The sequence below is a fragment of the Grammomys surdaster genome, unplaced genomic scaffold (genome assembly GCF_004785775.1).
Source record: "Grammomys surdaster isolate TR1022 unplaced genomic scaffold, NIH_TR_1.0 148, whole genome shotgun sequence".
NCBI lineage: Eukaryota > Metazoa > Chordata > Mammalia > Rodentia > Muridae > Grammomys > Grammomys surdaster.
Window position 1 is genome coordinate 396221 of NW_021604606.1, and position 27914 is coordinate 424134.

Genomic DNA, 27914 nt, shown 5'->3' on the forward strand with positions numbered 1-27914 from the left:
AACAGGCCAGCTGTAATAGTCTTTGGTGATTAGGTCCAGAAAAATTCCTGAAGATGGTCACAGTTTGGCTCAAAAATTGTCCTATACAACAGGGCAGACCTGGGGCATGTGTCTTAATCCTGCAGATCAAGGGTTGATTAGTTCCTACCAAAGTTTATCACTTGGATCACCACACATTTCTGAAAATCAAGTTTTATTGACATTCAACCACACCATTTATTTACATTGAGTCTAACCCTGGATTTGAGTTTCAGCAGCATATCTGCACAACATAAAAGTTTATGAGTGATATAAAGCTTAAAATTTTTATTTCTCGGAGCTTTAATAGATAATATTTTCCAAACCCTCCTGAAAATTTTAATTAACCTTTCTAAAGTGAATGTATGCTCCAGAGAAACCTGTACATCATTTTAGGCAAATTATAGCTGTCTCCCTTAAAAATGGGAGAAAATTCAAATCCCTTAGGGATTGAACTAACTCCATTAAATTTCAAAAGCTGTCAAACTTTTAAAAATATTTCATATTAAAATGAATGAAAAGTTATTATAACAAGCAAGTTCAGGGGCCACAGAATTGATAGACATTAACAGTGATGAAAACAATAATGTTTTTCTAAACTTTGCTGTTAATACAAAAATGTTATAAAAACTGTGAGAAACTTAAAATCAAAGCAGTAATCTAAAATTATTTGAAGCCTGAGAACCAGGCTTACAACCTAGGGAGGATTAAGGATCAATAAAATAAACAGTGTGTTACAGAAAAAAATGTCAATCTAGAGCTGTAAAATTACAAGCATTGGCTATATTAAAAACAGTAAAACTGAATGAAAAGCTATCACTTTATAAAAGTGTGTTGGCTTAGTTCTTGCTTTGCTCCATAAATATTTCAAATTATGAAATTTTTATTAACAGTGAAAGTGTTACTACTGAGTGGGGTTTTGAAGTGGGATGAGTATGTTTCACAATAAACATATTTACGTTTTCACTGAATGCTCATTAGTTTGTACACAGTGAATGCCTTACCTAAAAAATTAAAACAGTAATTCAGGCTTGTGAAAATATGGTGTACATTATTTTGCATGGTATAATCTACAAAAATGAAATCTTAAATTTTAATAGAGACTTAAATGGGAAGTGGCAAATTAATATACATTATGCAAAAATAAACAAGAATATATGCATGAGTATTTGATAAACCAAGACTATTAAAACTTTAGGAACAAAAAATGTACTACATGAATTTGCCTATTAATAATTTGTGTATATCAAAATATACCATTAGGAGACAAATCATTAATGCCGGAAAGTGAAAGAAGATATTTGTAATGCACATAAATTACATGAGTAATGCACATCAATAATTATAAAGAATTCTTATTAGTCATTAAGGGAAGAATAGAAAAAAATACTGGTAAATGGGAAAAGCTCTTGAAAAATGATGTGATGAAATGAAAAAGAGCACACTGAAGCATGTTTGCATTATTCTGTATTTTGCCTGGATGATGTTCATGAAATAATCACTAAAAATCAATAATGTATTTTATTCTTCTCTGAAACACTAACACTTGTCATTATCACAAGAGCAAACAGATGTAAATAGCCAATATATATATGAATAGTTTCTAACTCTTAGTATAGACTAAAATGCAGATTAAAATTAAAATGAAATACACACCATGCTAAACACAATGGTTGAAATTTAACAGTCCAGCTTTAGCAAGCAGTGTCAATGATTGACAGATATTGTGTAAGAAGTTTTCAAGTATTCATTTCTCCCTCATATTAACCTTGAGGAGTAAGGAATACCTTTGTAATCATTTTTCAGAGAGCTCACTCTCTTGCCCAAGATTGCCTGGTATATGGTTCATCAAGTTTTGGGCAGAATGTAAATTAATAATAATAGTACTACTACTACTACTAATAATAATAATAATAATAATAATAATAATAATAATAACAATTCCAACCTCATAGTCTGCTCATTCCTTGGGCTGCCAGAAGAGTCACAAGGAGAGGTCAAACTCCATTTGTGAAGACTAATAATACATGTGTACATGCTGGGCTCAGTATGTTCCTTATTATGGACTATTTAGTTTAGAATAGAGAGCCAAGGGCTATATCTAACGGTTGATAACTGAAATGGGTTTGGGAAGTGTGAGCAAAATTGGTGTTATGGGAACACTCTTCCAAGGGTGTCATATTTTGTAGGCAAACATTCACAACTATTAATACAGGAACACTACTAAATGATTTGATTCCTTGGAAATGGGAGGGATCGGTATGCATCAATTTATAAGGAAATACATAAGGTTATCATATTTACAAAAGAAAGACTTGTATTTAGCCCACAGTGCACTCTGGCAAAATTAGGTCTATATAGTAAGTTCCAAACATCTGTCACATCATGGCAGGAACACATGAGGAAGAAATAATCATATCACTGGAGGTAGCAAGTCAGGGGGTATATGTTACATGCAGGTGCTCCAAATTTTATCATAATACTTCTACGAGTGGTTTCTTAATTGGAATAAGGAATAGGACCTTGCCTCCCATGACTTTCTACTGGGTTCGACCTCTTAAATGTCTTACCACCTCCATATCACACAAAGGACCAAGCCTCTAATCCATGGATCCTTGGGAATCATTCACGTTCATAACATAGAAAGATACTAGTATTCTGGGCAGATAACCAATTTTCCTTTAATTATAGATTACCTAGAGTTTCAAACATAAGAGGTTAGCCAAGATCTTTCCTTTTCACATCATCAAAGACTAAATATGTAGTAGGAAATAATCAGCAGGCCTACGTGGAATTCGCAGAGCTAAGTATAAAGTCACAATAGATATGTTGGAAGGCTACAAAGGTGTTATTTATTTAAACTTATTTCTTGGAATTGTGCAAAACCTTAATGGCTTGGAGGTGTTAAAGTATGTCCCAAAAGAACCTAAATTACTCCTTAAATGTAATTTATGCTTGACTAACTTGATTTAGAACTGCAGGAAATCAGTTATGCTGCACATAAATTAAACAACACTGTAATTTTAAATAGTGCTTGCATAGTGAATGAGAATTTTAATATTTGCAAAATTTTAAATTCACTTGATTTATTATCCTTATGTTTACACTACCATTTTTGTTTCTTTAGTTAGTCCTACATTGCCTCTTATCCTAGGGAAAGGATTGGACATTTTTTTCACCCTTAAATATAACATAGAAAGTAAAACATTCATTCCCAGAATGTTATTTTTAATGTCTCCTTATATGTGTCTGCTTGCTACTGCCATTTTGCTCACTCTTAGGCTGTTCAGTTAATGGAGTGAGAGGACTTTAAGGAGCACAGTAACAAACTCCAGAATAATTTTATAAACATAATACTGTAAGTGCAGCAGTAAAAGCAGTAAAACTCTCTCTCTCTCTCTCTCTCTCTCTCTCTCTCTCACACACACACACACACACACACACACACAATCTTCTTTAGTGGGAGAATATTTTATAAGTACTTATGATAAAAGTTATAATTTCACAGGATAAATTTAAGAATAAATAGAGGCTGCTAGTAATACATATTAAATACTAAAGAATTTATATTAAAACTTTATGTGATATTTGAAATGGAGCTTAAAGTATTATTACTCACATTAAATGTCAATATATGCTTTTATTCTTTGATATTTTCTTTAGATAGAGTTGTTCATTTGGAAAAGAATTTTAACATAAAGGTAAATCAACTTCACAGTTTTCAAGGTTTTAAGAGGTTACCTACTATATGGAAAACTTTATACGTTTATCACATTGTTTCTTACTTCTTAGCATAAAATTGCTTAAGGTACAAAGCTTTGGTTTGGAAGGGTTGTAGAAAACATCAAAACAAAAATAAGATGGTGGCTGATGTCCAGTCCCCAGTGCTAGAGCATTTATAAAGAACATGGAAGCTTTAGACAATCCCATGTGCAACCGAGTCCATCCTGTTTTACTACTTGGGTACTGAATACACAAGGCTATAAATACACAAGACACTTACCTTGTCCTCCTCTTTGTACTGTCTCTGTCATTAGAAGCTAGGTATTCAGAGATCAAGTGTATGGTCCTTACAGGTTTTCCTCTCTTGAATAAATATAGAGAGGTAGCCTTATGAAATGGACTTAAGAGTGAGATTGGGAAGAGATATTGAAGAATCTGGTGGAGAATAATAGTGCCAGTATGATGAGTGACAGCAGGTGAATCTCTGATTAGAAGCCTCTGGGTTCTGCAATAGTCTAGTTATTACAAGATGAATGCTTAGCATCAGCTATCTTGTAGTAGCCGATGGTGATAAAGGAATAATTCGGATGACTGAGTGGTAATAAACACAAACTAAGGAAAGGACTATGGATCAATTGTGAGCAACTGTTAACAGCGCTATGGTATACTACTCTATGCTTCTCATACTATGATATTAGGAGAAGATTCAGTCATTGACAAGTGAGGTTGCCGCTCAAATTACTTCAAAATAATTTTATTGTTCTGACTCATGAAATGTAGAAATGAAATCTAAACCACACTGAAAAATAGATAATGAAAAGTGAATCAACCTAGGAGCTGAAGTGACAGCTCCTTTATTAAGAATACTGACTGCTTCTCAGTATAACCAAAGTTCCACTCTTAGCCCTCAGATATGGCTACACAAAACTAGCTGCAACTCCAGCTCCAACGTGGCCCCCATGGGTACTCACCAATATATGACATACATTTGCAAAAACATAGATACACACAGACCTATAGAGACATAAACAGACACCTGGATGCACAGAGACAGACACAGACACATAGGCACACAGGCACACAGGCACACACGCACACACGCACACACACACATACACACATACACACATACACACACATGAACACACCACAAGAAAAGAAAAATTTAATTAGAAATTAATCCTAGTCTTACCAATATGGAACAGTGCTAACTTATATTTCAATATTTAATCTTCTTATTCCACAGCAGATTTGCTTTCTAGAAACACAGATTCTTATAAGACATAATTCTTAAAAAATTCTTTCTTGAAGGACATAACCTCTTGAAGTTTATTATGAGACCACTTATTGTATAGGACTAATCACACCTCAATTCTATAGACTAATCACATCTCAATTCTATAGGACTAATCACACCTCAATTCTATAGGACTAATCACACCTCAATTCTAGGTTACTTCTAAATGTGCAAAACATCCCCATCATCGTTTTGTTGCTCAAGTGTATATTTTATTTGTGTAACTCTATAATACTATTAATTATCTTTTTAGTGTATGTTCAGTATTATTATTTTTATCATCATCATTATTGTTTTATTTATTTACATCCTAAATGTTGCTCCTCCCTGTCCCACCTAACAGAGTTCTCCCCCCCCCCATCTCCCATCCCATTTGTTTCTGAGAGAGTGACACCACCCACTGCTGCATCCTCATTCACTGGGGCATCAAGTGTCTACTAGATTAGGCACATCCTCTCCCACTGAGGCCAGACATCACAGTTCTCTGCTACATGTGTGGTGAAAGCCTAAGACTAGCCTGTGTATGCACTTCAATCCCACTTAAAAGGGGGAGCAAAATAACCATGGGGGGCAGGGAGGGGCCTGGGTGGGAAATGGGAGGGGGAGGAGAAAATGGAGGCAGGATCAGGTATGGGGTAGGGGAGACAGGAGAGAAGCCCAGAAGGTCAGGAAAACGAATGGAAATATGCAGCTGCTGGGGTATTGGGAAACCTGGGATGGGAGAGACTCACATGACTCAATGTGGATTGCCTTGGCTGAAATGCCCAACAGCTGGGATATGGAGACAGAAGAAACCACTTCCAGTAGTTAAACAGGGACCTCAGTGGAAGGACAGGGACACCAACCCACCTTCAAAAGTTTTTACCCCAAATTATTCCTGTCTAAAAGAAATGAAGGGACAAAAATGGAGCAGAGAGTGAAGGAATGATCAGCCAGTGACAAGCCCAACTTAAGATCCATCCTATGGGCAGCCACTAAACTCTGATGCTATTACACATACCGTGTTGTGTTTGAAGACAGGGGCCTCCCATGGCTGTTCTCAAAGAGGCTCTACCAGCAGATGACTGAAACAGATACAATCATTGGACTGAGGTTGAGGACCTCTATGGAAGAGGTAGGGGCAGGATTGAAGGAACTGAAAGGAATGACAACCCTATCAGAAGAACAACAGTGTCAGCTAACCTGGAGCCCTGGGTGCTCCCCAAGACTAAGTCACTAACCAAAGAGCATATGAACAGTTTTTAAAGACAGATTTTACTTTAAACAAACTAGTTAGAGACAACCTGCTGGTGCTATCATTCACTACATTCATCACACTACCCAACTATTGTTTCAGGATTGTTTTTTTCAAGAATATAATGATGTATTAAATGCAAATTAAATCCAAATACAAGGCTAGTTCTTTCCATGGTTTTTTGTGTCTCTCATAAATACATAATTCATTTCCCTTTCTTTGAGAGTTCCTCCTTTCCTACCTAGTCTCTTACTTGATACCTAATTCTTTGGCTGTATAGATTATTAAATGTCTATCAAATGCTTAAAATCTAACATTCACATGTGAAAACATTTTTGTTTGGTTGGTTGGTTGGTTTTTGGTCTGTGTTACATCAACCCTTTTTTAGTTACATCTGTTTATGTGCAAATTTCATTTTTTAACTGAATAATATGCCATTTTAGGATTATACCATACTTTTATTATTTATTCATCATTGAAGACATCTATGCTATCATGAATTGAGCAGCAATGAGCTTGGATGAGCAATTATCTCTGTGGTAGAGTGTAGAGTCCTTTAGTATAGCTGGATGTTGAGCTAGATCAATCCCCATGTACTTGAGATGCTACCTCACTGATATTTACAGTGGCTATAGAATTTTGTACTCTCATCAGTAAAAAGTAAGTGTTCCTTTTCCTCATATTTTCAACAGCATGAATTTTCACTTCTTTTATTAATCTTGGCCATTCTGATTGATATAAGATAGTTTTGATTTGCATTTCTGTAATAGCCTAGTATAGTTTGTTTTTTTCCCATTTCCTTGATGACTATGTTGAGCATTTAACTGTTTATAAGCCTTTTGTGTTTAGCTTTTGAAAATTGTTTAGTTCCACCTCATTTTTAATTGAGCTATTTCTTTCTTTTATATTCATTTTTTAGTTTTTAAAAATATATTTTAAATATTAACCCTCTATTAGATGTGTAATTGCTCTTTTTGTATTCTGTAGCCTGCTGATTTGCTCAAATAATGGTGTCCTTTGCCATACAAATGCTTTTTTTATTTAATTTGATTAAATTTTGTTGACCTTAGAACCTGTGCTATCAATATGCTGTTCAGAAATTCTTTTCTTGTGTCAGTGAATTCAAAACTATTATTTCCATCTGTCTCTTCTATTAGATTCAAGTTTGTTGGCCTTTTGTTGAGGTCCTTGATCCATTTGAAGTTGAGTTTTACACAGGATGATAAATATGGATCTTTTGTTCATCTACATGTGACAATCTAGTTTGACTGGCACCATTTGTAGAAGATGCTTTATTTCTCCAATGTGTATTTCTGGCTTCTTTTTTTAAAGAAAACTCCTGTGTCTGTAAGGGTATGGACTCATGTTTGAGTTTTCAATTTGATTCTATTGGTCAATGTGTTTGTTTTTATGGCAACACTCTGCTATTTTTTTCTATAGTTCTGTAGTACAACTTGAAATCAGGAATAATGATACCTTCAACAGTTCTTGTATTATTTAGGATAGTTTGATATATTTCTGTGAAGAATTATGTTAGAATTTTGACATTGATTGTATTGAATTCTGAGATTAATTTAGTAGGATGTTCATTTTTGGTACATGATCCATGAGCATGGGGCCCTTTTCATCTTCTGATATCTTTTTTAAAAATTTTCCTTCAATGATATGAAGTTATCATGCAATTTTTCAATTGCTTGGTAGAAGTTACCACAAGAAAATTTATATTATCTGAGGCTGTTGTGAAAGGTGATATTCCCTTGATTTCTTTTTTAGTCCATTTGTTATTTGTATATAGGAAGGGTAGAGATTTTTGTGAGTTAATTTTGTATCCATCAACTTTGCTGAAAATTTTTATCAGCTACAGGAATTCCTTGTGGGATTTTTAGCATCACTTATTCATACAATCCTATCATCTACAAATAAGAGTAATTGAATTCTTCCCTTCTCATTTGTGTACCCCCTTGGTACTCTCCATTTTCTTATTGCTCAACATAAGATTTCTGGAACTATGATGAGTAAGTATGTAGATAAAATGACCTTAGTCATGTTCCTGACTTTAGTGTGCTTTGAGTTCCTCTTCATTTGTTGAAGGTGGGCTGTGTTCTTGTTGTAAATTGTCTTTGTTATATTTAACATTATGTCCTTTGTATCCCCAATCTCTTCAAGGCTTTTATCATGAAAGAATGTTGGCTTTTGCCAAAGGTCATTTTCGAGTGCCTTCTTTAGTTTTGGATTGGTGGATAGACCCTGCCAAAATTTAATTTTAAAATAAAATATTTTTCTGCTTTTTTCTGTTGTGACTGATGTTTTTACTGGCTATAGTACTCTGGGCTGGCTTATGTGGTCTCTCAGAGCTTGTAGAACATATATCCAGACCCTTCTGTGTTTCACAGACTGCACTGAGGGGTAAGATGTTATTCTCATGTGTTTTAACTTTATGTCTGATTTGTTCTTTTTCCCTAGGATCTTTTAATATCCTTTCTTTGTTCTCTGTTTTTAGTGTTCTGATTATTTTGTGTCTTGGGGAATTTCCTTTCTGGTACCATTTATTTGGTGTTCTGGATGCTTCATCTTATCTTTTCTTTTTTTGAATTGAAAAATAAGATTCTTCTTTTATCCAATATATTACAACTAGAGATTCCCCTTCCTCCACTACTCTAACCTCTCCCCTCCTCCAGATCCAAACCCTCCTCTATTTCCCTTCAGAAAGGACTAGTCCTCCAAGAGAATACAGGCAACCAAAACAAAACAGGATAAAATAAGGCAAAGCAAAAGCCCTTGTGTTGAGGATAGACAAGGCAACCCAATAGGAGGAAAAGAGTCCCAAGAACAGGCAAAACTGTCATAGGCACACCACTTTCCACTTTTAGGACTCACACAAAAACACCAGGCCAACAGCCATAACGTATACACAGAAGACCTGGTGCTGACCAATGAGCATGCCACTTTAGTTTCTGTGATTCCATATGTGTCTTGCTTAGATGATTCAATGGGTCCCTGAAAGTTTTCCTGACGTACTCCATCCTGTCTGACTCCTACAGTCTCTTCACTCCCTCTTCTATATGATTCCTTGAACTCACAGGGGAACAATCTGATTGAGAAGTCCAGTATAGCCTCACTCTGCATAATGTAAGGCTCCGGATCTCTATACCTGTTGCCATATCCTGTCAAAGGAAGACTTTCTGATAATAACTGGACTGAGAAAGGCATGAATATAGCAGAGGATATCATTAATAACCATTTTCATTGACTTGGGGTAATGGCCGTTTTGTTTGCTTCTACTCTAGGTCTCTGGGATATCCATTCTCCAGTTCCTGTCCATCCATGCATTTTAGGGCATGGGCTTTCTCTTGGGGCACAGGCCTCAAAGTTAAACCATGTTTCTTTTCCATAGCTTGAAGAATACTTTCTTGTTCCAAAGAGACTAGAATGTAAGGGTGAAGGCTCCAATCCCCCAGAGCCCAACCACTTTATATCCAATGAGCTGTATAGAAATTTTCCTTGGCAATGGGACCCTGCTGTCAGTTTCAGAGAGTGTCTCTATCGAAGCATCAGCCTGAGTTATTTGAGGATCTCCCTAGAACTAGTCTCAAGTCAACAGCCAAATATAATACAGTCCTACGAATGGGAGCCTTGCCTGGCTATGGAAGATGGCCTGCTCAGACTCCTTTTCCTCCAATACTAGAATCCCTCAATAGTTTCACCCTCATCATCACCTGTAAATTCCACTTCACTATATTTCTACATTGCCATCCAAATGCCCTCAGTTCCACTTTTATTCCACCCACAATCTCTCTATCCATCCCTTCTCCACCTCATACTTCCCTTTTTCATTCCCACCTGACCTCAGTTTATCCACAAATTCTATCTTATTTCCCCTTCGGCTGGAGAGCTGAGTATCCCTGGTAGAGTACTTCTCTTTAACAAACTCTCAGGGTCTGTGGGTTTTATCTTGATTATCTTTTAATTAACAATGAACATCTACTTAAAATTGAATACATTCCCTATTTTTCTTTCTCTGTCTACATTACCTCACTTAGGATTATTTTTTGTTAGTAGCATCAATTTTCCAGCAAATTTCATGATGTCACTTTTTTACAGTTGAATAATACTCCATTGTGTAAGCATACCATACTTTCTTATATGTTCTTTATTTGAGAAATAACTAGGTTGTTTCCAGTTTCTGACTATTATGAACAAAACCACAATTAACATAATTAACAAATGTCCTTGTGATAGGATAGAACTGCCTTTGGGTATATACCCCAGTATAGTTGGGTCTTGATATAGATCAATTCCCAATTTTCTAAGCAACTACCATATTAATCTTCATAGTGTCTGTACAAGTTGGCACTCTGAACAGCAATGGAAGAGTGTTACCATTGCATCACATCCTTGCCAGCATGAGCTGTTAATTGTGTTATTGATCTTAGTGATTCTGACAGGTAACATGGAATCTCAAAGTAGTTTTGATTTGCATTTTACAGATAGTTTAGGATGTACAACTTTTTGTTAAGTGTTTCTCACCTATTTGAGAGTCCTCTGTTGAGATTTCTTTGTTTAGATCTGGACCCTATTTTTAAATTGGATTATTTGGTTTGTTGATATGACATTTCTTGGGTTCTTTATATATTTTGTATTGTAGTCCTCTATCAGATGTAGAGTGGGTGAAGATCCTTTCCCAACTGTAGGCTGCTATTTTGTCCTCGTGACAGTTTCCTTTGCCTTCCAGAAGATTTTTAGTTTCATGAGGTCTCATTTTTTAATAAGCAATATGAATTCTATATGAACATTTCATTCTAAATAATAACATCTAAAATGTGTTCTGTTTTTATAGCTCTGCATCAATGACTATATCATGTAGATGATTATGTTGCCAGAGGTCTCCTTTGGATGTAGGGAGAAGCTGGATATGATAGAGACACATTGGTTTCTCCTTGGGACCTATAGGATACAGGATGGGGTTGCTGCAGCAGGTGCCTAGACTGTAACAAGGAGGTGAAATACAACCCCAGCAGGCCTGTAAAGATATGAGCAGAATCCTCAGTCCTGAGCCCACAAGAACACAGATCTGATCCAAGATTGAACCTCCTCACTGTTCTTGTAGGTCCTGTGGAAATCACTTGGTATAAACATCTAGGTTCAGAATCTAATCTGCCCCCCTGATGTGTACCATATTCCAGCACCTTGATGATCATGCAATTATCCACAGAAACATTTTTCAGAAAGAGTTATCTGGCCCCACCCTTAGATTCATACTAGAAGAGAGTTCTTTATTGTTCTTCCCTGTGGCTGGCAGTCATTCTGACTTACCACTAGGATCTGGCTGCTTACTGGTGCCCAAGCAATATCAGCCTATGGCATCATTTCATAGTGCAGGAAACAGATGAGGAAATCCTGAGGGCAGTTCATGGTCAGAATGACTGATGTAAAGAAAACCTTTAAGCCCACCACGAATGCTCAGGACTTCTGTGTGGAAGGAAAAAAATGGAGGGAACTGTGCAAGCTGCTGCCTAAGAGGAGCAGGACTGTGAGCAGAGGCTACTCCTCTGCCATCTGCCTTCACATTGGGCTTTGTCTGCACCTGCCAAGGTTCCATTTTTAATTGTTGATCTTAGTCTCTATGTTACTGGTGTTCTCTTCAAGAAGTTATCTCTTATGCTCATGCATTCATGGCTAATTTCTCTTCTATCATGTTCAGTGTGTCTGGCTTTATGTTTAGGTCTTTTATTCATTATAACGGGTTTCATACAAGGTGATAGATCTATTTACATTCTTTTATATACCGACATCCAGTTATACCGGCACTATTTGTGGAAATGCTTTTTTATTTTCTGTTTTCTATTTCTGATTCCTCTACAAAAATATAATTAGTATCCATAGACATGTGGATTTATATCTGGATCTTCAGTTTGATTCCATTAATCAACAAGTTCATGTCTAAGCCAGTATCATGTGGCTGTTATTACTATAGCTATGTAGTAACAAGTGAAATCAGGGATGTTGATACTTTCAGAAGAGCTTTTATTGTTCAGGATTGTTTTAGTCATCCTGTTTTTTTTTTTTTATTTTGGTTTGTTTTGATTTGACTTTGTCATATGAAATTGGCAATTGTCCTTTCAAGGTCTGTAAAGAATTGTGTTGGAATTTTGAAGGTATTGTGCTGAATCTGTTGATTGTTTTGGTAGGATAACCATTTTTATCCTGATAATCTTATATATCCATTAGCATGGGATATCTTCCCATTTTTTTGATATCTTCTTCAATTTCTTTCTTTAAAGACTTGAAGTTTTTAATCATATAGGTCTTTCATTTGTTTGGTTAGAATTACTCCAAGATATTTTATTTTATTTGAGGCTATTATGAATGGTGTTGTTTCACTGATTTCTTTCTCAGGCTGCTTGCCATTTGAATATAGGAAGGTTATTGTTTTTCTTTTCTTTTAGTTTATATTATATTCAGCCACTTTGCTGAAAGTGTTTATCAACTCTAGGAGTTCCTGGTGGAATCTTTAGAGTCTCTATGTATACTGTCATATCACCTGCAAATAACAATGCTTTAACTTCTTGCTTTCCAATTTGTATCTCTTTATATCCTTTAGTTGTTTCACTGTTCCTAGCTAAAGTATCAAATTCTATATTGAATAGATAGGAACAGAGTAAACAACCTTGTCATATTCCAGATTTTAGTGAAATTTAAGTTACTTTCCATTCACTTAATTTGATGTTAATTATAGGCTTGCTGTAAACTTTTTTTTTCTAATAATTAGGCATGACATTTGTATCCCTAATCTCTCCAGGATTTTTATCATGAAGTCTTGTTGAATTTTATCAAAAGACTTTTTTGCATCATGTGGTTTTTTTTTCTTTCATTTTTTTAATATGGTCAATTACACTTATTTGTGTATGTTGAACAATCCATTCATCTCTGAATTTAAGCATACTTGATCATGTTGAATGTCCTTTTTGATGTGCTCTTTGATTTGTTTTGCAATTTTATTGAGTTTTTTGCATCTACATAAGGAATTATTTTCTGTTATTTTTTGCTGATTCTTAATGTACATTTTTAATCAGGATAACTATAGCCTCATAAAATTAAGTCATCAGTGCTGCTTCTGTTTGCTGGGAAAATTTGAGGAGTATTGGTGTAAACTCTTTTTCTGGATATCTGCTAAAATCATGTTCTAAGACTATCTGGGCCTGAGTTTGTTTGTTTGTTTGTTTGTTTGTTTGATTGATTGATTTAAGTTGGGAGAGTTTTGATGACTGTTTTTATTTCACTAGGGATTATAGATCTATTTAAATTGTTTATCTGATCTTGATTTAATTTTGTTAAGTGGTACATATCAAAAAATTGTCCGTTTCTTTTAGATTTTTCTCATTTTGAGGAATACATCTTTTTTTTTTTTCCAAATGACCTTCTAATTCTCTGGATTTCTTCAGTGTATGTTTTCATATACACTTTCATTTCTCATTTTGTTGCTTTGGCCATTCTCTGCCTGCCTTTTATTTCACTTGCATAGGGGTTTATCTATCACGTTGATGTCTCAAAAATACAACTCTTTATTTCATTTATTCTTTTTATTGTTCTCTTTATTTCTATGTTATTGATTTCACTCTCTCTCCCAATTTGATTATTTCTTGTGTGTATTATTTTCCCTGAGATAGTGTCTATTCTTGTTGTTAAGGTGTTTCTTGGGTGCAGTAATATGATTGATCCTGTTTTTGCACCCATTCTGATACTCTGTATATTTTTGTTGGTGAATTGAAATCATTATTATTGAAAGACATCGATGATTAATGATTGCTAATTCCTTTTATTTTGTTGTTGTGGTGGTTTGTGGTAGTGCTGCTGGTGGAGGAGGTGGTGGTGGTTGTGGTTGTGGTGGTGGTGGTATGTGAGTCCATCTGTCTGTGTGTTTCCCTTCTTTTGTTTTTGATGGTGTGAGATTATGTATTTCCTGTGGTACAATTAACATCCTTGGGTGTTAGGTTTCATTCTAGCACCTTCTTTAGAGCTGGATTTGTTGATAGATATTGTTTCCATTTTACTTTGGAAACATGGAATTCTTTTTCTTTAACCTTTGAATGCCATTATTTATTTATTTTCAAGTAAAGTATCAATATAATTTGAAATTATAAATATATTATTATGCACCTATATTACATTTATAGTGATGGAACCATATTTGCAGAAGTTTCATGTTACTAAATCATTCAGTATTAAATTTGATAGCACTATTAAACTCATTTTATAAAAAAATTCTTCTCTCATATATTAATCCTGGCCACTGTTTTCCCTACCTTCACTCTTCCCAGTCCCTCCCACCACCTCTTCTTTCTCCAATATTTACTCCTTCTCTGTTTCACTTCAGAAAAGGGCCCACACCTCAGGAATGTCAACATAAAACGTTATAGTAAGTCTAGGCACCTGCCTTCATATTAAGGCTAGATGAAGCAACCATGTGGGAGGAAAATAGTCACCAAGAGCAGGCAGAATAGTCAGAGATAACCTCCACTGTTAGGATTACAAATACCAGGGCAGTGGTGGTGCACACCTTTAATCCCAGCACTTGAGAGGCAGAGGCATGTGAATTTCTGAGTTTGAGGTCAGCCTGTTCTACAGAGTGATTTCCAGGACAGCCAGGGCTACACAGAGAAAACCTGTCTTGAAAAAAACACACAAAAAGAAAGAAAGAAAGAAAGAAAGAAAGAAAGAAAGAAAGAAAGAAAGAAAGAAAGAAAGAAGAAAGAAGGAAAGAAAGAAGGAAAAAAGAAAGAAAGAGACAGAAAAGAAAAGAAAGAAAAGAAAAGGATTAAATATAACAAACTATTTAACTGTAACATATACACAGAGGACCTATCTTAGACCAATCCAAGCTCACTGATTGCTGCTTTAAACTTTGTGAGCCCCTAGAGCCCAGCTTATTTGATTCTATAAACCATATTCTTGTGGTCTCCTTGCCTCTTTTAGCTCCAAAATTTGTCCTCTCCATCTTCTACAAAGTTAAAAAAATTTCCAAAGCTCTGCTTTATGTTTGGCCGAGGGATTCTGTCTGTTGTTGCCAGTTGATGGATGAAACCTCTCTGATGATGAGTATAGCAAAATGCCATTAGGAATCATTTTGTTGACTCTTTTTTTCCACACATGTTTGGCTCTATCCTAGGTTTCTGGAATATTCAGATTTTGGCTATCCAGGCATCTATGGTGATTGGAAGTTTTACTGGATATAGTATTATATCTATGGTCTCTTTGAGTCTTCAACACATCTGTCTAAGCCCTTCTGACTTTTAGTCTCTATTGAGAAGTCAGGTGTAATTTTAATTCTTTTTCTTATGTTTTATGCCTTTTAATGTTACTTGGTCTTTTTCCTTTGCAACTTTTACTATTCTTTCTTCTATATGTTTAGCATTTTGATTATAATGTGACAAAAGGACTTTATTTTCTGGGTAAACCAATTTGGCCTTCTGTATGCTTCTTAAACCTTTATAAATATCTTTTTCTTTAGGTTAGTAATAGTTTCTTCCATGATTTTAGTAAAAAATTTTCTGGGCCTTTGAGCTAGATACCTTCTACTTCTTCTCTTCCTATTATGCTCCAGTTTGGTGTTTTTATAGTGTTCCATATTTCCTGGATGTTTTATATCAAGATATTTTTTGCTGTAGTATGTTCTTTGACTTATGTACCTATTTCATCTATTCTATCTTCAATGCCTGAGATTCTTCCATCTCTTGTATTTTGTTGGTGAGACTTGCTTCTGTAGTTACTGTTCATATTCCTAAATACTTGATTCCCAAATTTCCTCAGTTTATATCTTCTTTACTTCTATTTTCTGTTTTAGGTCTTGAACAGTTTCATTCTTTCCCTTCAGTTGTTTCTTGGAATTTTCTTGGATTTCTTAAGCTATTTATTTCTTTCCTCCAATTTTTTGTTTTCCTGGATTTGTTTATAGGGGATTTACTCATTGCTTCTTTACAGAACACTATCATATTCATCTAGTTGATTTTAATGTCTTTTATCTTCTGCTTCATCTATGTTGGAATATTCAGGGCCTGTTGTGGTAGGATACCTGAGCTCTATCTAGTAGATACATATTGTCCTCACTGTTATTGATTGTATTTTCTTGCTGATGTCTAGGCATCTGGTTTTGGGGTGATGATATTTCTAGATTTGCTGACTTCTTGGTTTGTCTTCGATGGATGTTTTCTCTTTGTTATGTTTCTTGTTTTCTGTTTCCTCTCTGGAATTTCAGAGTGTGTTGATTGTATGTTGCATGTTTCACTGGCCTGCTTCCCTGTATGTTTATGGTTCTTGATGTTGGATGTTGGCGGGGGAGGGGGGAGGGGAAGTGTGACTAGTTGCAAGGTGCTTTGTGGGATCCATATGAAGCATGTACAAGTTAAAGGGAGGCTGAAACTGATGTTCTGATGCAGCACAAGGGACTACACTGAGGATTGAGAATTGGAAAACAGACCAAGTAGAGAAAGTTTAAGGCAGGCCTTCTGACATGTGTGTCTAGTTGTTAAGCATGGGTTATCTGCCCAAGTTGGGGTCTGGGAAACAGTGAAGAGCTGAGGAAAGGAGTCCAGGAATAAGATGGTCTGTGTGATACATAGGAAGTAGGGTTTTAAGTTGAGGCTGTTGCTGGTGTTCCATAGCAGTGTGTGGGATGATGCTGGTGATTGGCTCTGTAAGAACTGAGAGCACTGTATGTTTCTTGTACCTTGATCGGTACCTACTTATTTATCTCCAGGAAATTTTCTTTTATTGCAATTTTTCTGTGACTTTGACCTGGGTAGTTTTTTTTCTTCATCTATCCCTATTATTCACAAATTTTGTCTTTACATAGTACATCAGATAAAGATTTCCTGGGTGGTTTGTCCCTGAATTTTTAAAAATGTATTATTTTCTTTGACTAATCCATCCATTTCTTTTAGCTTGTATTCAATGGCTGTTCCATATCTTGTACTTTGTACTTAACATAAAAAGTTTTTATTTGACTTCCTAAATCAATCATTTGCAGTTTTACTTTAGTTTAGGCTTTCTTTAATGATTATATTTCTTTGTTAAGTTCTGTTTTCATGTCTGGTTTTTATTATTTCATTCCACAGTTCATATTTTCACAGTATCCATCAAAGTATTCATTTATATCTTCTATGACCTCAAATATATTCTTATTTTCTATTTTAAATATTTATCTTATACTTCAGCTATATTGCATTTATCAAAGCCTACTGTTTTAAGATTGCCATATTGTCTCAAATGTTAATGTTTGTGCATTTGTGCTGGTATCAAGGCATTTGGCCTTGGAATAATTTAGGTGATTCTAGGTGTTAATATCTGGTCTAGTTTTTGTTGTTGAGTATGCTAATCCTGGTTTTTGTTGTCTGGTCTGGATCTTAAGGAAGTAGATAGCTGTGAGTTGGCTGGTAGATAATGTTACTACAGGTCAATAGGTGACATAAAAGAATAGAGGTGTGCTAATAGGAAATGCTTAGAAAAGAGGCAAGAAGGAGGTAAGGGGATCTATCTTCATGAAAAGATGGGACCTCCAGGTAGTTGGAGGCAGAGACTCCTGTAAGTTGGTTACATTAAGGTAAATATCATGTCTAGAGCAACAGAGATAAAAGGATTAGGGGGATTTTGGCTTACATGATGAGTTGTAGTCTCTAGTGAACTGACTTGATGTGGGAGGAAAGGCATCATCAAGCAGGCTGCTACAGGGCTGAGGGGGAGACAGTAGATATTATAGTGTAGGACAAAAAAAAATTACTGAAAGTTGTCTTCCTGAGTCCTAGGCCTATGTGGTCACTGACTGTCAATGACAGAAGTTATATTTACATATTGGTGACAGATACAAAAGAATTGGGGGTAGACTAGAAGAGAGCATAAGACAGTCTGTAGGAAGGAGCAAGATGGGTTAGAACAAAGATTTGGCAGAGTCACCATGGGAAGGAGGTAGCATAGGAGGCAATTCTGTAAGCAGCTGGATATTTAGTAATCTTAACTGGAGTTCTGAATCAGGAGGAAGCTTGAAACTCATACTGATAAGATAGTTTGATTTTGATCTGCATGAATTTTAAAATTGAATGTATGGTTCTCACATAATTTTTAAAATTTTAAAATGTTTTAAAAGTCCAAAAATTACTTTTTAAAAATTATCATATGGAGGAAGATGCAGTACTCCTAAGTAATTGTCTAATAGTCATTTCAATCAATATATATTTTTAATTTTAAAGGAAATATTACATTTTGTTTTAATTCATACTTCCTATATAACATTAGTTATTATGTCTGATAATTAAAAACAAAATCTACAGATGTATTATGTTACAAAAATGATGCATCTGACAGAAAAAAAAACAACAAAAGAATAGGTGGTGTCCATAAAATGTGTCCTATAAACCACTTAACTTTGTTTCATCAATGTTTTTCAATTCTAGGCGATTTGACAGATCAGTTGAAAAATGGCGACACTTTCATTATGATATGAAGGTATTTAATCAATGGCTGAATGAAGTTGAGCAGTTTTTCAAAAAGACACAAAATCCTGAAAATTGGGAACATGCTAAATACAAATGGTATCTTAAGGTAAGACTTTTGAGATTTCCTTTTCCATGCTGGCTTTATTTTTGGAGCTTATTTCACATATATCACTACTGTAAGTTCAACTAAAAGGATGAATGAAATATATAATTCCTAACTTTTTTGACGCTCACTGAACATACTATAAAAATCATAATAAAAAGTGTACCAAAAATTGTGCTATGAGTGTTTTGTGAAAAGATGACAGCATCTCCCTGGGTACTACTGGTCCATCTGATAAACTCTGAAGTGTAACTGCATCTGGGATGCAGGAAATCATCTTATAGCAGGGTATAGTGTGGTTTAGGGCTCTCCCTCTCTCTCTCTCTCTCTCGCTCTCGCTCTCGGTCTCGCTCTCACTGTGTGTGTGTGTGAGTGTGTGTGTGTGTGTGTTTGCCTTATGTTGGAACCAGTCCAGAAGGAGAAGCTGTGGTATACTTAGTAGTTGCCTCAAATATCCATCATGATAAAATTACAAGTCTCTTTCCCGCAAGACAATGTGTGGTGATATAGCTATATTTCTATACATCCTATTGACAAAATGCCTTCTGAGACAGACTAGAGGCCAAAACAATGTCGAGTTAATTGTTAGTACTTATTGACTTTTTCTGGTTTATGTTAATGGAAATGCAACATATGGATTATAACCAGGGAATCATTTAATTTCAACTTGTTGTGTCTTTTAATGTGAAGATAAAAATAAATTGAATTGTGGAGTATATAATTTAGTTGATTTAACATATAGATCTGGCCTAAGACATATGGTTTATTATGTGAAGTATTTTTGTTGCTTTGTCTTCCATTATTCATGTTGCCATTTTCATTCAAATGGGCTTGAAATGTGGCCAACATTTAATAACCAAAAATAATGATTAAGATAGAAGAAAGCAAAGAAAATGTTAAATCATTTACAAATCTAAACATTTTAAAATTCTAGATTCAATATGATATTAGACTTTACAATTCTTTGTTCTCAAGTGTTTGTTCACCTAGCAAACTTATGTTCAGAAATTGAGCATTCAAGCACATAATAAATTACAGGCTACATAAAAATATTTTGTAGTCTTCTTTAGTTGTATATTATCAATCAAATTTGTACACACTTCAATGTTAACATACATTATAGAAAATTCATTAGTTTATGATCTTCTATCTTATAGAAGATGCATTCTCAGTAGTACCAAAGTGAATGTCAAATTAAGGAAGCATAATGTGATTTCTGCCTGAAAGGTATATATATGATGCAGTCATATAAAATATTCTTGGAGAGATATCTAAATTTATTTAATTTCCAAAGATAACCAAAAAGGATATATAATTCATCTATTTATAATATTAAAAAATAAATATAATTATTTATTATAAAAGCACTGAATTAGTTATAATAAAAACAAACAATATAGAAGTAAAACTATAATGCATTATACATTCAAAAGGTTGAGTAATTCTGAAATAAGGACTTTGTTTATACTATGTGTACCCTCCACCCTCTCAGAGGTGAAGGGGAGTGGAAGCGGGAGAAGAACTCTGAAGTGGGGACTGGGACAGGGAGGCAACATTTGGGATATAAATAGAGAAAATAATTAATTAGTAAAAAACAAGTGAATTTTGATCAAGGAATTAATTTATATACTGAGGATACTTTTCTCATTTATCTACTGATCATTTTATATCAGTATTATCATAATTTTCGTCAAATTTTCAAATGTCTCAGTCTTTATTTTGTTTATTTATTTTACTTAATCACTTTACATCCCACTCACTGCCCACTTCAGGTGACCCCCTCCCACAATCCTTTCCCCATCCCCCACTTCTCCTCTCCTGAGTAGGTGGTTCCCTCTGGGTATCCATCCCACCCACCATGGAACTTCAAGTCTGTGAAGTTACACTAAGGCCAGACAAGGCAGCCCAGCTAGTAGAACATATTCCACAGACAGGTAACAGCTTTTGGGATAACCACCCCCTTCCCATATTCCAGCTGTTTGGGACCCACAAGACCAATCTGCATATCTGCTTCATATGTGCAGGAAGGCCTAGGTCAAGCCTGTGTATGTTCTTCTGTTAGTGTTTCAGACACTGAGAACCCCAAGGGTCCAGGTTAGTTGGCTCTGTTGGTCTTCCCGTGGAGTTCCTATCCCTTTGGGGATTGCAATCCTTCTTCCAATTCTTCCATAAAAGTCCCCGAGCTCTACTGACTATTTGGCTTTGGGTGTCTGTATCTGTCAGAGTCAGTCTTTATTTTTAAATAAGGAACCACCAAATGATTATATACTGTTCCTTTAAAGTGGTAATATTAGTCATTCCGATTCTATTTTCTTTGTGGTGCTTCCCCTTCCATAATTTTATATAATTTTATTGTGAAGTTTAATGACATTATTGGTGTCTAATCTTTGAGTAATTCCTTTTGGTGTATATTATTAATGGCGTATATTGTTACTGATATTTTTTAGATGTGAAATTTGGGTGGCTTTATACCTAACCCTAGGTTTAATCCAGTTTTCCTATCCCATCATAATGATGTAAAATATAGTTATAGCAATTCTTAGTTTCTGTTTTATACTCAACCAAGTGTGTATATTTTGGTTACAGTTAGTTAATGTATTTTATTCTCAATATGAATATTATTTTAATGTATCTTTAAGTATCTTGTAACTTGTAAATTTTGTTAAGTGTTGGGAAATTTAATTGGTAATGCTAAATAATTTGCCATTCAAATAAACTTTCTTAAGCTATATTCTGAGACCCAGATAACATAGTGTGAAACAGCGTTATGTTTACAGATATTTTTTTTTATTGTTAACTTTGTTTTATTTTAAAGTAGATAGTTAATAGTCTGCTTCCTTGTTATATTTTTTTTTTCTTTTCTTTTTTTTTTTTATTGGATGTTTTATTTACATTTCATATGTTGTCCCCTTACCCCATCCCCCACCCACCCAGGAACCCCCAATCCCCTCACACCTCCTCCTTCTTCTTTGTGGATGTAACCTCTATCTACCCCCACACTCCCACCTCCCCACCCTCAAAACTCCCACCCCCTGGGGCTTCCAGCCTTCATGAGGTCAAGGATCTCATCTTCCATCTGTGCCCAGCAGGGCCCTCCACTCTTATATATTCAGCTAAGGCCCTGGATCCCTCCATAAGTGCTCCCAGGCTGGTGGTTTAGACCCTGGGAGCTGTGGTTGGTTGGTATTGTTGCTCTCCTCATGGGGCCACAAATCCTTTCAGCTCCTTCAGTCTTCACTCTAACTCCTCCATTGAGAACCCCATGATCACTTCAATGGCTAGTTGTGAGCATCTGCCTCTGAATATGTCAGACTCTTGAAGACCTCTGAGGAGACATCCATATCAGGCTCTTATCAGCATGCACTTCCTGACTTCCACATCAGCATCTACCTTTGGTGACTGCACATGGGATGGATACTCAGGTGGAAAGGTCTTCAGACGGCCCCTCCTTCAGTTTTTGTCCCTCGCTTTGTCTCCATATTTGCTCCCTTGAGTATTTTGTTGCTCCTTCTAAGAAGGACCGAATCACCCCCACTTGGTCTTCATTCTTTATGGACTTCATGTGGCCTGTGAGTTGCATCTTGGGCATTTTAAGGTTCTGGGCTAATATCCAATAGTCAGTGAGTGAATAGCATGTGTCTTTTTTGTGATTGGCTTACCTCACTCAGTATGATAATTTCTAGTTCCATCCATTTACCTAGGAACCTCTCAAATTCATTGTTTTTAATAGCTGAGTAATACTCCATTGTGTAAATATACCACATTTTTTTAATCCATTCCTCAGTAGAAGGACATCTGGGTTCTTTCCAGCTCCTGGCTATTATAAATAAGGCTGCTATGAACATAGTTGAGCATATGTCCTTATTATATGTTCGAGCACCTTCTGGGTATATGCCTAGGAGTGGTATAGCTGGATCCTCGGGTAATGCTATGTCCAATTTTCTGAGGAACCGCCACACTGATTTCCAAAGTGGTTGCACCATCTTGCAGTCCCACCAACAATGGAGGAGTGTTCCTCTTTCTCCACACCCTCGCCAGCATCTACTATCACCTGAGTTTTTAATCTTAGCCATTCTGACTGGTGTGAGATGGAATCTCAGGGTTGTTTTGATTTGCATTTCCCTGACTACTAAGGATGCCAAGCATTTCTTTAGGTGCTTCTCGGCCATTCGAGTTTCTTCTGTTGAAAATTCTTTGTTAAGCTCTATACCCCATTTTTTAATAGGGTAATTTGGTTGCCTGGAGTCTAATTTCTTGAGTTCTTTGTATATATTGGATATTAGCCCTCTATCAGATGAAGGATTGGTAAAGATCTTTTCCCAATTTGTTGGTTGTCGTTTTGTCCTATTGACAGTGTCCTTTGCCTTACAGAAACTTTGCAATTTTATGAAGTCCCATTTGTCAATTCTCGATCTTAGAGCATATGCCATTGGAGTTCTGTTCAGGAACTTTTCCCCTGTGCCCAAGTATTCGAGGCTTTTCCCCACCTTCTCTTCTATTAGTTTCAGTGTATCTGGTTTTATGTGGAGGTCCTTTATCCACATAGACTTGAGCTTTGTACAAGGAGATAAGAATGGATCAATTTTCATTCTTCTACATGTTGTCTTCCAGTTGAACCAGCACCATTTGTTGAAAATGCTGTCCTTTTTCCACTGGACAGTTTTAGCTCCTTTGTCAAAGATCAAGTGACCATAGGAGTGTGGGTTCATTTCTGGGTCTTCAATTCTATTCCATTGATCTTCCTGCCTGTCTCTGTACCAATACCAGGTAGTTTTTATCACTATTGCTCTGTAGTACAGCTTGAGGTCAGGGATGGTGATTCCTCCCGAAGTTCTTTTATTGTTGAGAATAGTTTTCGCTATCCTGGGTTTTTTGTTATTCCATATGAATTTGAGAATTTCCTTTTCTAACTCTGTGAAGAATTGAGTTGGGATTTTAATGGGGATTGCATTGAATCTGTAGATTGCTTTTGGCAAGATGGCCATTTTTATTATATTATTCCTGCCAATCCATGAGCATGGGAGATCTTTCCATCTTCTGAGATCTTCTTCAATTTCTTTCTTCAGAGACTTGAAGTTCTTGTCATACAGGTCTTTCACTTGCTTGGTTAGATTCACACCAAGGTATTTTATATTATTTGCAACTATTGTGAAGGGTGTCATTTCCCTAATTTCTTTTTCAGTCTGTTTATCTTTCATGTAGAGGAAGGCTACTGATTTGTTTGAGTTGATTTTATAACCAGCCACTTTGCTGAAGTTGTTTATCAGGTTTAGGAGTTCTCTGGTGGAAGTTTGGGGGTCACTTAAGTATACTATCATATCATCTGCAAATAGCGATATTTTGACTTCTTCCTTTCCTATTTGTATCCCTTTGACTTCTTTTTGTTGTCTAATTGCTGTGGCTAAGACTTCCAGTACTATATTGAATAGGTAGGGGGAGAGTGGGCAGCCTTGTCTAGTCCCTGATCTTTGTGGGATTGCTTCAAGTTTCTCTCCATTTAGCTTGATGTTGGCTACTGGTTTGCTGTAAATTGCTTTTACTATGTTTAGGTAGGGGCCTTGAATTCCTGATCTTTCCAAGACTTTTATCATGAAGGGATGTTGAATTTTGTCAAATGCTTTCTCAGCATCTAGTGAGATAATCATATGGTTTTTTTCTTTAAGTTTGTTTATATAGTGGATTACATTGATGGATTTCCGAATATTGAACCATCCCTGCATTCCTGGGATAAAACCTACTTGATCATGATGGATGATTGTTTTGATGTGGTCTTGGATTCGGTTTGCTAGAATTTTATTGAGTATTTTTGCATCGATGTTCATAAGGGAGATTGGTCTGAAGTTCTCTTTCTTTGTTGGGTCCTTGTGGGGTTTGGGAATGAGTGTAATTGTAGCTTCATAGAACGAATTGGGTAGTGTTCCTTCTGTCTCTATTTTGTGGAATAGTTTGAAGAGAATTGGTATTAGGTCTTCCTTGAAGTTCTGATAGAATTCAGCACTAAAACCATCTGGTCCTGGGCTTTTTTTAGTGGGGAGACTTTTAATGACTGCTGCTATTTCCTGAGGGGTTATGGGACTATTTAGATGGTTTATCTGCTCCTGGTTTAATTTTGGTACCTGGTATCTGTCTAGGAAATTGTCCATTTCATCCAGGTTTTCCAGTTTTGTTGAGTATAGGCCTTTGTAGTAGGATCTGATGATTTTTTTAATTTCTTCCGTTTCTGTTGTTATGTCTCCCTTTTCAGTTCTGATTTTACTAATTTGGATACTCTCTCTGTGCCCTCTGGTTAATCTGGCTAACGGTTTATCTATCTTGTTGATTTTCTCAAAGAACCAACTCCTGGTTTTATTGATATTTTGTATTGTTCTTTCAGTTTCTATTTGGTTGATTTCAGCCCTGAGTTTGATTATTTCCTGCCTTCTACTCCTCCTGGGTGTATTTGCTTCTTTTTGATCTAGGCCTTTTAGTTGTGCAGTCAACTTGTTAGTGTGTGCTCTTTCCAGTTTCTTTTTGTAGGCAAATAGAGCTATGAGTTTTCCTCTTAGCACTGCCTTCATGGAGTCCCACAAGTTTTGGTATGATGTGTCCTCATTTTCATTGAATTCTAAAAAGTCTTTTATTTCTTTCTTTATTTCTTCCTTGACCAAGTCATCATTGAGTAGAGAGTTGTTCAGTTTCCATGTGCACATTGGTTTTCCATTGGTTTTGTCATTATTAAAGACCAGTCTTTTTCCATGGTGATCTGATAAGAGGCAAGGGATTATTTCAATCTTTTTGTATCTGTAGAGGCTTGTTTTGTGACCAATTATATGGTCTATTTTGGAGAAGGTACCATGAGGTGCTGAGAAAAAGGTATATTCTTTTGTTTTAGGATGAAATGTTCTATAGATGTCTGTTAAGTCCATTCGGTTCATAACTTCTGTTAATGTCAAAGTGTCTCGGTTTAGTTTCTGTTTCCATGATCTGTCCATTGCTGAGAGTGGGGTGTTGAAATCCCCCACTATTATTGTGTGAGGTGTAATGTGTGTTTTGAGCTTTAGTAAAGTTTCTTTTATGTATGTAGGTGCCCTTGCGTTTGGGGCATAGATGTTCAGAATTGAGAGTTCACCTTGGTAGCTTTTTCCTTTGATGAGTATGAAGTGTCCTTCCTTATCTTTTTTGATTAATTTTGGATGGAAGTCGATTTTATTTGATATTAGAATGGCTACTCCAGCTTGTTTCTTGGGACCATTGGCTTGGAAAATTTTTTCCACCCTTTTATTCTGAGGTAGTGTCTGTCTTTGTCACTGAGGTGTGTTTCTTGTATGCAGCAAAATTCTGGGTCTTGTTTGTGTATCCAGTCTGCTAGTCTGCGTCTTTTTATTGGGGAATTGAGACCATTGATGTTAAGACATATTAAGGAAAAATGATTGTGGCTTCCTGTTATTTTTGTTATTAGAGGTAAAGTTATGTTTGTATAGTTATCTTCTTTTGGGGTTGTTGGAAGATTACTTCCTTGCTTTTTCTAGGTTGTAGTTTCCCTCCTTGTGTTGGCGTTTTCCATCCATTATCCTTTGAAGTGCTGGGTTTGTGGGAAGATATTGTGCAAATTTGGTTTTGTCATGGAATATCTTGGTTTCACCATCTATATTGATTGAGAGTTTTGCTGGGTATAGTAATCTGGGCTGGCAATTGTGTTCTCTTAGGGTCTGTATGATGTCCGTCCAGGCTCTTCTGGTTTTTATAGTCTCTGGTGAGAAGTCTGGTGTAATTCTTATAGGTCTGCCTTTATATGTTACTTGACCTTTTTCCCTTACTGCTTTTAGTATTTTTTCTTTGTTTTGTGCATCTGATGTTTTGATTATTGAGTGACGGGAGGTATTTCTTTTCTGGTCTAGTCTATTTGGTGTTCTGTAGGCTTCTTGTATGTTTATGGGCATCTTGTTCTTTAGGTTAGGGAAATTTTCCTCAATGATTTTGTTGAAGATATTTACTGGCCCTTTAAGTTGGGAATCTTCATTCTCATCTATACCTATTATCCTTAGGTTTGGTCTTCTCATTGTGTCCTGGATTTCCTGGATGTTTTGAGTTAGGAGTTTTTTGCTTTTTTCATTTTCTTTGACAACTGTGTCAATATTTTCCACCGTATCTTCTGCATTTGAGATTCTCTCTTCTATCTCTTGTATTCGGTTGGTGATGGTTGCGTCTGTGACTCCTGATCTCTTTCTTAGGTTTTCTATCTCCATGGTTGTCTCCCTTTGAACTTTCTTTATTGTTTCTATTTCCAGTTTCAGATCCTGAATGTTTTTGTTTAATTCCTTCTTTGTGTTTTCTTGCATTTCTTTAAGGGATTTCTGTGATTCCTCTTTAAGGGCTTCTATCTGTTTACTTGTACTCTCCTGTATTTCTTTAAGGGAGTTACTTAATTCCTTCTTATAATCCTCTATCATCATCATGAGAAGTGATTTTAATTCTGAATCCTGCTTTTCAGGTGTGAAGGGGTGTTCAGGGCTTGCTATATTGGGAGAACTGGGCACTGATGATGCCAAGAAACTTTGGTTTCTGTTGTTTATGTTCTTGCGCTTGCCTTTCGCCATCTGGGTAACTCTAGTGGTACCTGCCCTCTCTGTGTAAGATTGGAATATGTATTTCCAGTTATCTTGCTTATTGCAGAGCTCCTCGGAGTCCAGAGGTCTCTGTGGTCTTATGCCCCTAATCTCCCGGGTGGAAGAACTCCTGGGACTCAGGCCACCTCTTGGATCTGGTAATCCTTCTGTTCTGAGTGCAGTGGCTCCTCGGCTGCTCTGAGTGCAGTGGGTTCTCGATGACTCAGGATTCAGTTTCAGCTGCTCTGAGTGCAGTGGCTCCTAGATGACTCAGGATTCAGTTTCTCCACAGGACAGGAGCAGACCTACTCTGTGTCTGCTCCAGTCCCAGGGACCAGGCAGGGGCCGAAGGGAAGTGGAATTCCGGAGGGGCAGGGTTTGGGTAGCTGCTGTGCCCTAGATGTCCCTGGCTCCCAGATGTATTTCTGGGGCTTAGGGAGTGAGATGGAGTTCTTACCAGCTGCTCTGA

At 36.1% G+C, this 27914-nt stretch overlaps 1 protein-coding gene across 1 annotated transcript in view; it reads left to right on the plus strand.

Moving 5' to 3' along the window:
* Positions 1-27914, plus strand: part of Dmd (dystrophin) — a 1212244-nt gene that overhangs the window by 116216 nt on the left and 1068114 nt on the right. The window contains exon 16 of the mRNA XM_028765040.1: positions 18716-18863. Coding sequence (XP_028620873.1) covers positions 18716-18863 — 148 coding nt within the window. The remainder of the gene's footprint in view (positions 1-18715; positions 18864-27914) is intronic.